The sequence below is a fragment of the Hippoglossus stenolepis genome, chromosome 4 (genome assembly GCF_022539355.2).
Source record: "Hippoglossus stenolepis isolate QCI-W04-F060 chromosome 4, HSTE1.2, whole genome shotgun sequence".
NCBI classification, from domain to species: domain Eukaryota; kingdom Metazoa; phylum Chordata; class Actinopteri; order Pleuronectiformes; family Pleuronectidae; genus Hippoglossus; species Hippoglossus stenolepis.
In genome coordinates, this window is record NC_061486.1 from 1,852,547 (window position 1) to 1,865,642 (window position 13,096).

The 13,096-nt window shown below is 42.8% G+C and overlaps 1 protein-coding gene and 6 non-coding genes across 7 annotated transcripts; 4 read left to right on the top strand and 3 right to left on the bottom strand.

The window, feature by feature from the left end:
* Window positions 1–66: 66 nt before the first annotated feature.
* aamdc (adipogenesis associated, Mth938 domain containing) lies at window positions 67–4,212 on the bottom strand. Its single transcript, XM_035153807.2, has 4 exons — window positions 3,924–4,212; window positions 2,509–2,659; window positions 2,284–2,379; window positions 67–694 (listed from the first exon to the last, which is right to left on the bottom strand). Exons 2-4 carry the CDS (start codon window positions 2,638–2,640, stop codon window positions 554–556), a joined length of 369 nt encoding a protein of 122 aa, XP_035009698.1. The 5' UTR covers window positions 2,641–2,659; window positions 3,924–4,212; the 3' UTR covers window positions 67–553.
* A 36-nt stretch (window positions 4,213–4,248) lies between these two features.
* LOC118108368 lies at window positions 4,249–4,412 on the top strand. Its single transcript, XR_004696424.1, has one exon. It is a non-coding gene; the product is annotated as a U1 spliceosomal RNA (small nuclear RNA).
* An 800-nt stretch (window positions 4,413–5,212) lies between these two features.
* On the top strand, window positions 5,213–5,401 carry LOC118108377. The gene has a single exon (XR_004696433.2). It is a non-coding gene; the product is annotated as a U2 spliceosomal RNA (small nuclear RNA).
* Window positions 5,402–9,110: 3,709 nt separating this feature from the next.
* On the top strand, window positions 9,111–9,270 carry LOC124851727. The gene has a single exon (XR_007032671.1). It is a non-coding gene; the product is annotated as a U1 spliceosomal RNA (small nuclear RNA).
* A 789-nt stretch (window positions 9,271–10,059) lies between these two features.
* Window positions 10,060–10,250, top strand: LOC118108372. Its single transcript, XR_004696428.1, has one exon. It is a non-coding gene; the product is annotated as a U2 spliceosomal RNA (small nuclear RNA).
* Window positions 10,251–11,481: 1,231 nt separating this feature from the next.
* Window positions 11,482–11,669, bottom strand: LOC118108373. The gene has a single exon (XR_004696429.2). It is a non-coding gene; the product is annotated as a U2 spliceosomal RNA (small nuclear RNA).
* A 798-nt stretch (window positions 11,670–12,467) lies between these two features.
* Window positions 12,468–12,628, bottom strand: LOC118108369. Its single transcript, XR_004696425.2, has one exon. It is a non-coding gene; the product is annotated as a U1 spliceosomal RNA (small nuclear RNA).
* Window positions 12,629–13,096: the final 468 nt, after the last annotated feature.

Genomic DNA, 13,096 nt, shown 5'->3' on the forward strand with positions numbered 1-13,096 from the left:
AGAGTGTTGTTTTCACCCATGTTTTCATTTGTACTGTTCAGTGATTCTAATTAACACAAACCCATGTGAAGGAGATTCATTCTCTCATTTTATTTTCTGTAGCAAACAAGCAGACAAACTCTCATCTCATGAAAACCGTTCTGAACATTCATCAACTTCACAGCAACCAGTGAACGGTCTTTACACAAAAGGTCAAATGTTCTTACATTTCATCTTCAGTTTGATTTAAAGTCCACTTTGAAATAACATCGACGACAAACTGAATTTCTCTGTCGACAGATTTTCTTCATCTAGAGTCAAATGTACAAAAGTGAAAAGAGTTCACTGATTTATAATCTTTATATTAATTCTCTTAAGTTGCCATTGATCTTCTACAGCGCAGCGAACACACAACGTGAGGACTTTTACCCACTTTAAGATTAGAACTGTTTCAGTGTCCCAGTGATCAGTGAGATCTGGAGGAGGAGCCCACCGGTTCAAACCAGACGGTGGAACACGACTCCTCCATCGTCTGTCGGTCATTCCATCCGGTGCAGCAGCACAGGCCACGTCGTTAACAGGTGGAGTGAAAGACTCCGCCCACCTTGGCCCCCTGACCAACCAGTTTGTTGTATTCAGCAACGGCCTTCTCCGTCTGCAGGACTCTGACGTCCACTCCTCTCTGCTTCACAAAGTCCAGAGTGGTGGAGGGAACCTGAGGAGAGACGACCACACACTGTACACAGCTGCTTGAGATAAGAGAGTCTGATGTGTGAGTGTGAACATGAGAAAGTTTCCTCCTTCTCTCCCTGAACGTCTGTTCTCTGTAACTCTGCTGAGTGGGTTCCATCTCCTGTGAGAAGAACTGACTGAGAGTCAGCTTCAACTGTCACAACCAGCTCCAGTTGAAGAGTGAAGCTGAACTGAGATCAGTTAAAAAGACTCAGAAGTTATTAACAACCAGAGTTTATCTCCAATATTCAGCAGGAAACTTTTAAAATATGAAGAATTCTAAACAGAGTTTGGTGGATTTGTTACAGCAGCAGCTCCTCTGGGTCAGGAAGCAGAGGATCATGGGTAATATCCAGTGGGACGACTCAGTCAGAGCTCGACACACACAATAAAACAAAACCAATGTGGCTGCAGGGGGCGCTATTGCTCAGTAAAAGTTACACAGGAGGCGTTTCAGGTGCGTCTGACAGAACAGATTCACATGTTTTACTCAATAAACAGGATCCAGAGTGTTTTTACCCTTCAAGTCTTTGTTCTTGTGTTTCACTCATGTTAACTACAGAGATGTGTTGTTCTGCTGACGTGCTGCTCACACTGCAGCTCCAGTGCAGACACAGTGTCCACCATGACACCCTCCCCCTGTTCACACTCCTTCAAACTAAATCCATATTCAGAAACATCCCAAACCAGTTAGTTAGATGATGGAAGTGAACACTGAACCATGACGACTCTTTGTCTTCGCCGGGTGACTCTCGTCCCTTCGCCTGCACAAAGTTACGAGGAGTGTTGATCCAGAGTGAAGCAAAAGTCACATTGAATTCAGATCAGGTCACATGGCTGAAAACATCTGATCTGTGTCTGATTATAGTCACTTAAAAGATCAGATTCCATGTGATTTGTGCTGTTCACACTGTCATTAAACAATCCGATGTGTGAACGTAGTCTTAATACTCGTTACAAGAGAACGTTAGAAACTGATGATCTAAACTCACAGGGTTTTAAACAGTTCACAGGCGCAGACGTATGACAAATATCTTCCAAGTCTATTCTATCTGATCAGCATTCTCCTCATATCCTATTAAAGGAGACATGTTTGTCCAGTTTTTCTTTCCTCTGGTGTTTTATAAAGGTTTTTTTGTGAATGTAAAAGTTCAGCAAAGTAAAAAACTCTGTGGTAAAGGCAGACAACACTGAAGCTCCTGAAACACGCCGTCAGTCGTCCATCCCATAATTCTACATTATCATGATGTGACGTCATGCTGCCCCACATTTGCATGATACACATTTAACATGCTAATCTGGAACATCCCTGGACCAGGTCCAGTAGAGTGAGTGATGATCTCCTACAAGAGCTGGAAGTTGTTGACCAACCACAACAGAGTGGAGCAGCTGACCAATCAGAGCAGACTGGGACAGTGATGTGTTTCCTGAACTTTAGAGCATGTAAACATTTTACACTAATAACACCAATGATCAACCTCGAAATGAGCAGAATGTGTCTCCCTCCTTTGAGGCTGGATCTATAAAGTGCTGGTTGGTTCCCACACTGGACGGCTTGTGGCTCTTCTCTACCTGCAGGGCTTCGTTCATCCCTCTGCCGATCACCAGCAGGTCGATTCCCCTCTGCAGCACCTCCTCCACATCAGCAGGCTGCACTCCAGGGTGATGCTGGGAGGAGAAATAACAAAGTGGGAGCCCGGTCACGAAGAAAACCACAGCGTGCTATGGTCCTGTTTCAGTGTTGTGGGATATTTTGTGTGCAGGTTATGTGAAGTTTCTGATCGTGGTTCCACTCACGTCGGTGCCGGTCTCCCTCCAGTCCCAGGCCCGGCTGCCTCCAGGCCAGACCTTACAGTCCTTGTAGCTGGAGGAGCATCCCTTCACCTTCATGTGGCCCCAGGAGAGAGAGGCGATCTCTGGAGAGGACATGGCTGTAACACGCAACCTGCTGAAAGACAAGAGACATCTCGATACATGAGGATCAGAATCCCCACACTCTGGATTACGTGTTCTGTCCCTTGAACCAAATCTTGCTACATGTACCAATTACATTTTGAGTCATATTAAGACACGTCTTAGTGCAAACTAGAACTGCCTCCCCAAAAATCACACGGTGTTTAGGGACCTTAAAGTTGTTCCCAAGTTACGTGAAGGTCATTTGAGTAACTGTGTTTTCAAACGTCTCCAAAATGATGCCTCAGCGCTCCTCATCCATGCTTCTGTACAACACCTTGATGTGATGTTAGATAAAGTTGTAAAAATGATTTATGACGGTTGTTCTGCAAAATCCACAGGAAATTTAACATTTCACTGTTTTCTGAGCAACGAAACTTACAAAAGAAATGAAAGAATATATACATGGATCTTACCACGAAACCAGCTCTGCCCATTACTTCTGAATAACACAAAAATGAGTGAATATATGGAATTATCGTTTTCTGCATTAATTGATAAATGTGGTCAGATCTTCATCCAAGTTACATTTATGGACAGAAAATGTTTTCATGAATAAAGCAAATTATTGTATTGTTTTGTCTATATTGACATTCTTCAAACATTCACTGTAAAACGTATGAGAACCTTTTGGTTAATGACATGTAGATTATCACTTAACAGTTCTACGTTGGTCTTGTAGTTTTTTTATTTAAATTTCTCAATATATATTCCCCACATCAACTAAACAAAAACCCACAAGTAACCCTTAAAATAACAGCATTTTAATAACTGTATTATTGAGAAAGAACTACAACACAGAGAAACATGCCACATGCAACTCATTTTAAAGTGTGACGGGACTGAAATTTGAGTTAATTAAGACCAAATTCAGAATGTAGGACGTAATATTTGAACATAGTTGAGACTCTTTAAGGCCAAAAAGTATTGAATTCTGAAAAGATGCTGATTTCACACTTTAATCATCACAATAGCAAAGTTAAATTATTGACAGGAAGTTATTTCACAGACTTGTTATTGGTTATTGTTTGACAGTAAATGGTGTCAAACATAGTAAATTCACATACTTTCTCTTGCCACTGTATAATATTGTTTATTATAACTAACACGTGCATAAATCAGTTAAAAGCTGCAGTGCGGAGTGAACCAGTTACACGCTGCTTGTCTGTGGCAGAAGAAATCACAGACTGAAAAGACAACAGACAGATGTGTGACGCTTTTAAGAGAAACGAGGAGCAACGGACTGAACAGCTGTTTACCTCGTGACGACGTCAGCAGACTGGCCACACCCCCCTGGAATTCACTTCCTCCTGCTCTTAAAGGGAAACACAACCCGGAAGCAGTTTAGTTCAGCCTTTCATATGTAAATACCGCAGTGCATGATGGGAGATGTAAGCACGGTTCATCACATAAAGAGTAAATAATGTCTGTCAGGTGTTGTACTGAACAGTATCGTGTGTATGGAGCTGCTGCTGAGTCCCAGCCCCCTGCAGCCGGTGCTTTAGTGAACGTAGTGATAGTCAGCACCGTCAGTCATGATGGTCTGTGTGTGAGTCAGTCCCCTGTCTGGGACCTGGACAACTCATACTTACCTGGCAGGGGAGACACCATGATCAAGAAGGTGGTTCACCCAGGGCGAGGCTCAGCCATTGCACTTCGGCTGTGCTGACCCCTGCGAATTCCTCAAATGTGGGAATCTCGACTGCAAAATTTGTGGTAGTGGGGGACTGCGTTCGCGCTCTCCCCTGATAAAGTGTCCAAGAGAACAATGAGCTGCTTCCACATGAGAGGAGCTGAGAAGAGGCTCCTCACACAATCAGCTCAGGAACCAGGAGACACATCACATCCACTGAGACTCGTTTCTGCTGCTGCTTCACAGCCTGTTTCCTCTTGTCTGAGCACAACTGACACACACTCACTTTACTTCCTCTTCCATCTCCATTGTTTCCTCCTGCTGAGTTACACACTGAAACATGGACATCACGCGTCCGTCACATTTCATTAGTACAGCTCATATCCACAGTTTGTCTCATGGAGCTTAACAAGGAGCCTCCTCCTCTGTTCTTCACCCTCGACCAGAGAGAGGAAAAACCACCAGAACTCTATGAACAGGGAAATAACGTAGAAAGCTCAGAGTCACATGTGAGGGGTTCGTCTCCCAGGACGGACACAAGAGCCACAGATGCTGAACACATCCACTAAATAACAGTATTTACACCAGTGATCAGAAGAAACACTTTGTAACATGACGGGAAAGTGTGTTTAAAGTATTTATACATAAGAACATGTCTGATAGAGATGAAGGGAGCAGCAGTGACTCATGAAGTGAGGAGTTATTGTCAGTAATGGTATGTTGATGAAGACGTGTTGTTCACACTCCAGGACAGCAGGTGGCAGCAGTCAGGATGTCAGTCACCCACCAGCAGTAAACACAGAAACAGGAAGTGGTCCTGGGGAGGTTCTAATCTCGACTGAGTCCAGACTTCAGACCTCTCACAGAGAGGGACTGTGAGGAGAAGGAGGACCTGACCTCCCACGTGTCTCCAGTATCGCTTCTCGGCCTTTTGGCTAAGATCAAGTGTAGTATCTGTTCTTATCAGTTTAATATCTGATACGTCCCCTACCCGGGGACCATATATTAAATTGATTTTGGAACTGGGAGATGGAACAGGGCTTGCTCCATCCACTCCACGCATCGACCTGGTATTGCAGTACCTCCAGGACCAGTGCACCCCCTCTCCATGTCTAACAGTAAACATGTTGTCACACTGATACAAGTCATGTGACTCCTGTACAATCACCTGTATGTGATGATGTGTAAATAAACTGTGAGCAGGTTTACCCTCCATGACATTTATGTTATTATTTTTTAAATGTTTTTTTAATTCGTGGAGCCATTTTAACTTTTCTACATTTTATTATTGTGTTAAAATATTGATTATAACACTAATTTTAAAAAGTATGTGCACATCCTGGTGAACCTAAAAACATGAGAAATTAAAGTAAAGTAAAATATTTCTTTTCTTCTTAGTTCAGTTTATTGGCGGGTGGCAACCAACATCAAGGTGCATTACCGCCAAGAGAAAGTACTTCACTGACTGCACCCAACATTAAAGGAACATTAAAGGAATCCTATAAATGCTTTATAGTCATGATGCATTTGATGCATTTATTTATATTTTTATGTTTATTTCATAGGCGTATAAAGTACATTGAATTGCCTTGCAGTTGAAATGTGCCACACAAAAAAACTTGACTTGCCGATGATTATGTCCCCAAAGGTTCCCAATAAACCAATAAACCGAACCCAAGAAGAAGACGCATGCACACAGCACAGCAAAACAAAACACAAATCAAAGGAAATGTTTAAAGGAAACAAAGTCATGAGCTGTTCTCTGGATCTAAGCATCCAAAGTCACAGCTTTTAGATTCTTTAAGCCTTCACGAAGCAGCAGATGTCTGTCGTGCACCTTGACATCCCCCCCGCCTGTCATACGACTAAGCATCAGGTTCAGAGAGAGAATGAGTCATCCATATATTTGACAGAGACTATGGACCAGACACTGACCGATGACACCAGAAGACACCAGATCTTTGTTGCCCTCGTGACAAAAGAGGTCTTGACCCAGTGTGGAGTGGTGATCCAAACAGACAACTGCCAAACCTGTTACAGTTACATCACACGAGTGACGAACAAGACGATGGAGTCGATCAACATTACTCCGAAAGGCTGCATCAAACAGAAAAACATCTTAGAAGTGTCCGATGCTGTGGTCGAGGACCTCAACAAGAGACTGAGCGGGACGGACGTGATGGCGGCTGCCTGGCCACTGCAGGACGCAGGTCTGGAGGAGCTCCTGGTGCTGTCCTTGCAGAAGCAACTCAAGGAGTACTGCTGTAGGCAGCGACTGGAATTTTTTTGTAGGATAATGTCCATTACTTCTGCCGTTTTATTAATTTGCGGTTTATGGGCTCTTTTATTTTTGTTGGCTCCTTAAAGAATGGGGTAATAACAGTATATCAGGAAATAACAGTATATCAGCGGGAACACTGGCCTCAGCAATGAGGTCTGTGTGACCAACAGCTTTTATGTTGTGTTTTCTCTCAGCGCTCGGGTTTCCTCCCAAAATCCAAATGTGGACGATAACATTTTTAATAAATGTCCAGAAAGAATCATTTCTGAGAGAGTTAGTTCTTTATTTAGAACGACTAGTGCGGCGGTGCCTGTTGTAAACCGGCCTGTTTAGAATGGGCTGTTTGTTTGGCCTGTGTTGATGCGTCGGAGCTACTTCAGAATTATTCCAGAACAAACAGCTCTACAATCTACTGTGACTGAGAGTATTTAGTGAATATAATAATGACATTTGTTGTTGTGTAGATTGGTCTGTTTAGTTAGTGTTGCATTATTTGCAGATGATGGTTTATGTGGAAATGCTGAAGGAGTTTACAGTAACAGAACAACACAAGAAGGAATAAAAAGGTGATACGACAGAGTGTTGGTCTTTCCAAAGGCCATTCATCTCTAAATCAACACACAAAATGAAAACTACTGCACCTCCTGTGTTATTAACTCTGATGAACTGTGAAATAACTTCTGTGGACTGTGCAATAATCATACGAGATCTATGCACATTAAACTACTACTTTTTAAGTCTGTGTACAGTATGAATGTGTATCTTTTTTTATATGAATGATTTCATATGCACCGAGTGACACTATCAAGTTCCATGTATCAGAATGCAATGACAACTATTCCATTTCTCTTCTTTTCATTGACGAATATATTTCAAGAATAAAGTTGTATATTATGAGAGAGTCAGTTTTTGTAAACATGCAGTTTTCTATGGAGCCAGCAAAGCAGGGTAAGAAATGCTTTTGTTTGATTATGACATGTTCCTTTCAAATATTATTATTATTATTATTATTATAGGTGCAGGTCTTTCTGTTAGATATGAATTCATGGGCTCAAGCCACTGGAGCTTCTAGGCCACTAGTTATGTGAAACCTATGACCTACAGTGAAACCCAGTGAAATGCTCTGTTTGTGGAGGATCTTTGTTCAGGGTCCTTCCTGAGGAGGACCCTGAACAAAGATCCTCAAAGAAGAAGGTCACCACAGACCTGGCGATGGCGAAACTTCCCAAGAGGAAATATGGCAGAAAATTATAGTTACCTGTAAATAACAAAGACTCACATTTCTACATTAGAACATTTCACTTGAATATAACAGTGAACTCAGCCTCAGGTTCTCTCTGTGACTTTGTGCTCTCGTACAAGTTACAATTCCAATATTTATTTTCATGGGACAAACAAAGTGTTAAATTTTGCATGTTCACTTATTTAACGCACAAATGACAGATTCAGAAAAGTCTGTTTAAGATTAACAACGTAAAAAATGAATGAATGCAGCAGACAGGTTTTCACTAACACATCAACACTAATACTCTGAATAAAGAGCTATGATGATCTCCACTGATGTTATTTCTGGAACAATCTAATGTGACATTAATACTAAAGTTACATTAACTTGCATAGTGATGAAGCTGATTCTCTTTCTTGTCCAAAGTCCAAGAGAAAGTATTTCTCACCCAGCTGCAAACATTTCTAGTCAACAATAATGTATATGAAAAGTTCCACTCTGGTTTTAAACCTCGTCATAGCACTGATTTGAACTGTTGATTCAGGAGACTCTGCCGTCCTGGTGCTCTCAGACCTGACGGCTGCTTTTGACACCGTCCATCACTCAATCCTGTTTTCACGTATGGAAAACTCTGTAGGAATTAAAGCTGCTGCACTGAGGTGTTTTCAGTCGTAGTTAACAGACAGAGTGTCTCTGTCCATCTGGGTGACTACTCCTCTGTAACAGATGCATCATGTCTTCAGACTCAGACCAGGACTGTGACGGACACATGTGATGAGAAGAGACTTTTCTAATTCAGACATTTGTTGTAAACATGTTGAAGAGTGTTGTTCACACTCCAGGACAGCAGGTGGCAGCAGTCAGGATGTCGGTCACTCACTACCAGTAAACAAAGAAACCGGAAGTGGTTCTATTCAGAGGAGAAAAATGTGCTTTAAGGTTTTTTTAGTTTTTCCTGAATTTCAGATGTGGATCAAACCTCATTTGTTTCAGTTTCATTCATCTTTGATTCACTTGAACTGACAGTTGAGCTGTTTTTAGAAGTTAAATGAGATAAAACACACGGTTTTAGTTCAGCCTTTCATATGTAAATACCGCAGTGCATGATGGGAGATGTAAGCACGGTTCATCACATAAAGAGTAAATAATGTCTGTCAGGTGTTGTACTGAACAGTATCGTGTGTATGGAGCTGCTGCTGAGTCCCAGCCCCCGCAGCCGGTGCTTTAGTGAACGTAGTGATAGTCAGCACCGTCAGTCATGATGGTCTGTGTGTGAGTCAGTCCCCTGTCTGGGACCTGGACAACTCATACTTACCTGGCAGGGAGACACCATGATCAAGAAGGTGGTTCACCCAGGCGAGGCTCAGCCATTGCACTTCGGCTGTGCTGACCCCTGCGAATTCCTCAAATGTGGGAATCTCGACTGCAAAATTTGTGGTAGTGGGGACTGCGTTCGCGCTCTCCCTGATAAAGTGTCCAAGAGAACAATGAGCTGCTTCCACATGAGAGGAGCTGAGAAGAGGCTCCTCACACAATCAGCTCAGGAACCAGGAGACACATCACATCCACTGAGACTCCTTTCTGCTGCTGCTTCACAGCCTGTTTCCTCTTGTCTGAGCACAACTAACACACACTCACTTTACTTCCTCTTCCATCTCCATTGTTTCCTCCTGCTGAGTTACACACTGAAACATGGACATCACGTGTCCGTCACATTTCATTAGTACAGCTCATATCCACAGTTTGTCTCATGGAGCAACAAGGAGCCTCCTCCTCTGTTCTTCACCCTCGACCAAGAGGAAAAACCACAGAACTCTATGAACAGGGAAATAACGTAGAAAGCTCAGAGTCACATGTAGGGGTTCGTCTCCCAGGACGGACACAAGAGACAGATGCTGAACACATCCACTAAATAACAGTATTTACACCAGTGATCAGAAGAAACACTTTGTAACATGACGGGAAAGTGTGTTTAAAGTATTTATACATAAGAACATGTCTGATAGAGATGAAGGGAGCAGCAGTGACTCATGAAGTGAGGAGTTATTGTCAGTAATGGTATGTTGATGAAACGTGTTGTTCACACTCCAGGACAGCAGGTGGCAGCAGTCAGGATGTCAGTCACCCACCAGCAGTAAACACAGAAACAGGAAGTGGTCCGGGGAGGTTCTAATCTCGACTGAGTCCAGACTTCAGACCTCTCACAGAGAGGGACTGTGAGGAGAAGGAGGACCTGACCTCCCACGTGTCTCCAGTATCGCTTCTCGGCCTTTTGGCTAAGATCAAGTGTAGTATCTGTTCTTATCAGTTTAATATCTGATACGTCCCCTACCCGGGGACCATATATTAAATTGATTTTTGGAACTGGGAGATGGAACAGGGGCTTGCTCCGTCCACTCCACGCATCGACCTGGTATTGCAGTACCTCCAGGACCGGTGCACCCCCCTCTCCATGTCTAACAGTAAACATGTTGTCACACTGATACAAGTCATGTGACTCCTGTATAATCACCTGTATGTGATCATGTGTTAATAAACTGTGAGCAAGATTTCCCTCCATGTTACATATATGTATTTCATCATAAGCTACAATATAACCTACTTTCTTCTGACTCTTCCCACTTGTAGAGTCGGTTGTTAATAGTGTGTCAACATTTTACGTTAAAACCTCAAAGGAAACCGAGAGAAGAAGAAGAAGAGGAAGAAGCCTCCGACATGTTTTCTCCTCGGTTTCATTCCAAAGACACTTTGTGCTTCTCTTCCTGGTGAAATCAGCTTCACACAGTTTGCAGCTAACGGTTTTTTCTGAACACTTGTTCTCACACTTTAACGACTTGTCTCCACTGAATCTTCAGCGATGTTCGTCTCCGCCATTTTTCAAATGTTTACTCCAGAGGACGCGGCTTCGTCACGTGAGCGACACAGGGCACGTGATTGGCTGGTTTACTGGTGTGGCTGTGTATCATAACAGACCCGACTAATCGATGACTAACTTAGTCTAAACTACTTTTATAATCGATTCATGATTAGTTGTTGCAGTCCCACTAAATGTGACTGATTTATTTTCCATCAAGATCCATTAATTATCACCTGCATGGGAAATAAACTAAACTAAAGAAAAAAGATGTGAAAGACAACGATCTGGAACAGCAGAAATATATATAATGGTTCTTCTCTGACCAGTAGCATCGTTCCACCAAGTGTCAGGGAGGGAAATGTACGTATCCAGTAGCTTGTGTGACAGTTACAAAGACAAGCAGCAGACAGGAAGGGAAGATATGAATAAACTGAAAATAGAATAAAAACAGAACAAGAGTAAAGAGAATAATGAGATGAATAAACAAACACATAGAAATGATAATCATGCAGTTGTACAGGTTTAACTAATGAACTGAAATATTATCATGTGCCAGAGACATTCAAGTAGATTATATTGTAGCTTATGCTGAAATACGTATATGTAACATGGAGGGATATAAAATATCTTCATCATTTTAAAATAATTTCATTCATTACTGAAATAACAACAATAATATTAAAGCATAATCCTGTAAGTACAAGTAACTAGGAGGAAAAACCTGCTCACAGTTTATTTACACATGATCACATACAGGTGATTATACAGGAGTCACATGACCTCTATCAGTGTGACAACATGTTTACTGTTAGACATGGAGAGGGGGGTGCACCGGTCCTGGAGGTACTGCAATACCAGGTCGATGCGTGGAGTGGACGGAGCAAGCCCTGTTCCATCTCCCAGTTCCAAAATCAATTTAATATATGGTCCCCGGGTAGGGGACGTATCAGATATTAAACTGATAAGAACAGATACTACACTTGATCTTAGCCAAAGGCCGAGAAGCGATACTGGAGACACGTGGGAGGTCAGGTCCTCCTTCTCCTCACAGTCCCTCTCTGTGAGAGGTCTGAAGTCTGGACTCAGTCGAGATTAGAACCTCCCCCAGGACCACTTCCTGTTTCTGTGTTTACTGCTGGTGGGTGACTGACATCCTGACTGCTGCCACCTGCTGTCCTGGAGTGTGAACAACACGTTTCATCAACATACCATTACTGACAATAACTCCTCACTTCATGAGTCACTGCTGCTCCCTTCATCTCTATCAGACATGTTCTTATGTATAAATACTTTAAACACACTTTCCCGTCATGTTACAAAGTGTTTCTTCTGATCACTGGTGTAAATACTGTTATTTAGTGGATGTGTTCAGCATCTGTGGCTCTTGTGTCCGTCCTGGGAGACGAACCCCTCACATGTGACTCTGAGCTTTCTACGTTATTTCCCTGTTCATAGAGTTCTGGTGGTTTTTCCTCTCTGGTCGAGGGTGAAGAACAGAGGAGGAGGCTCCTTGTTAAGCTCCATGAGACAAACTGTGGATATGAGCTGTACTAATGAAATGTGACGGACACGTGATGTCCATGTTTCAGTGTGTAACTCAGCAGGAGGAAACAATGGAGATGGAAGAGGAAGTAAAGTGAGTGTGTGTTAGTTGTGCTCAGACAAGAGGAAACAGGCTGTGAAGCAGCAGCAGAAACGAGTCTCAGTGGATGTGATGTGTCTCCTGGTTCCTGAGCTGATTGTGTGAGGAGCCTCTTCTCAGCTCCTCTCATGTGGAAGCAGCTCATTGTTCTCTTGGACACTTTATCAGGGAGAGCCGAACGCAGTCCCCACTACCACAAATTTTGCAGTCGAGATTCCCACATTTGAGGAATTCGCAGGGGTCAGCACAGCCGAAGTGCAATGGCTGAGCCTCGCCCTGGGTGAACCACCTTCTTGATCATGGTGTCTCCCCTGCCAGGTAAGTATGAGTTGTCCAGGTCCCAGACAGGGGACTGACTCACACACAGACCATCATGACTGACGGTGCTGACTATCACTACGTTCACTAAAGCACCGGCTGCAGGGGGCTGGGACTCAGCAGCAGCTCCATACACACGATACTGTTCAGTACAACACCTGACAGACATTATTTACTCTTTATGTGATGAACCGTGCTTACATCTCCCATCATGCACTGCGGTATTTACATATGAAAGGCTGAACTAAAACCGTCTGTTTTATCTCATTTAACTTCTAAAAACATCTCAACTGTCAGTTCAAGTGAATCAAAGATGAATGAAACTGAAACAAATGAGGTTTGATCCACATCTGAAGTTCAGGAAAAAACTAAAAAACTTAAAGCACATTTTTCTCCTCTGAATAGAACCACTTCCTGTTTCTTTGTTTACTGGTAGTGAGGGACCGACATCCTGACTGCTGCCACCTGCTGTCCTG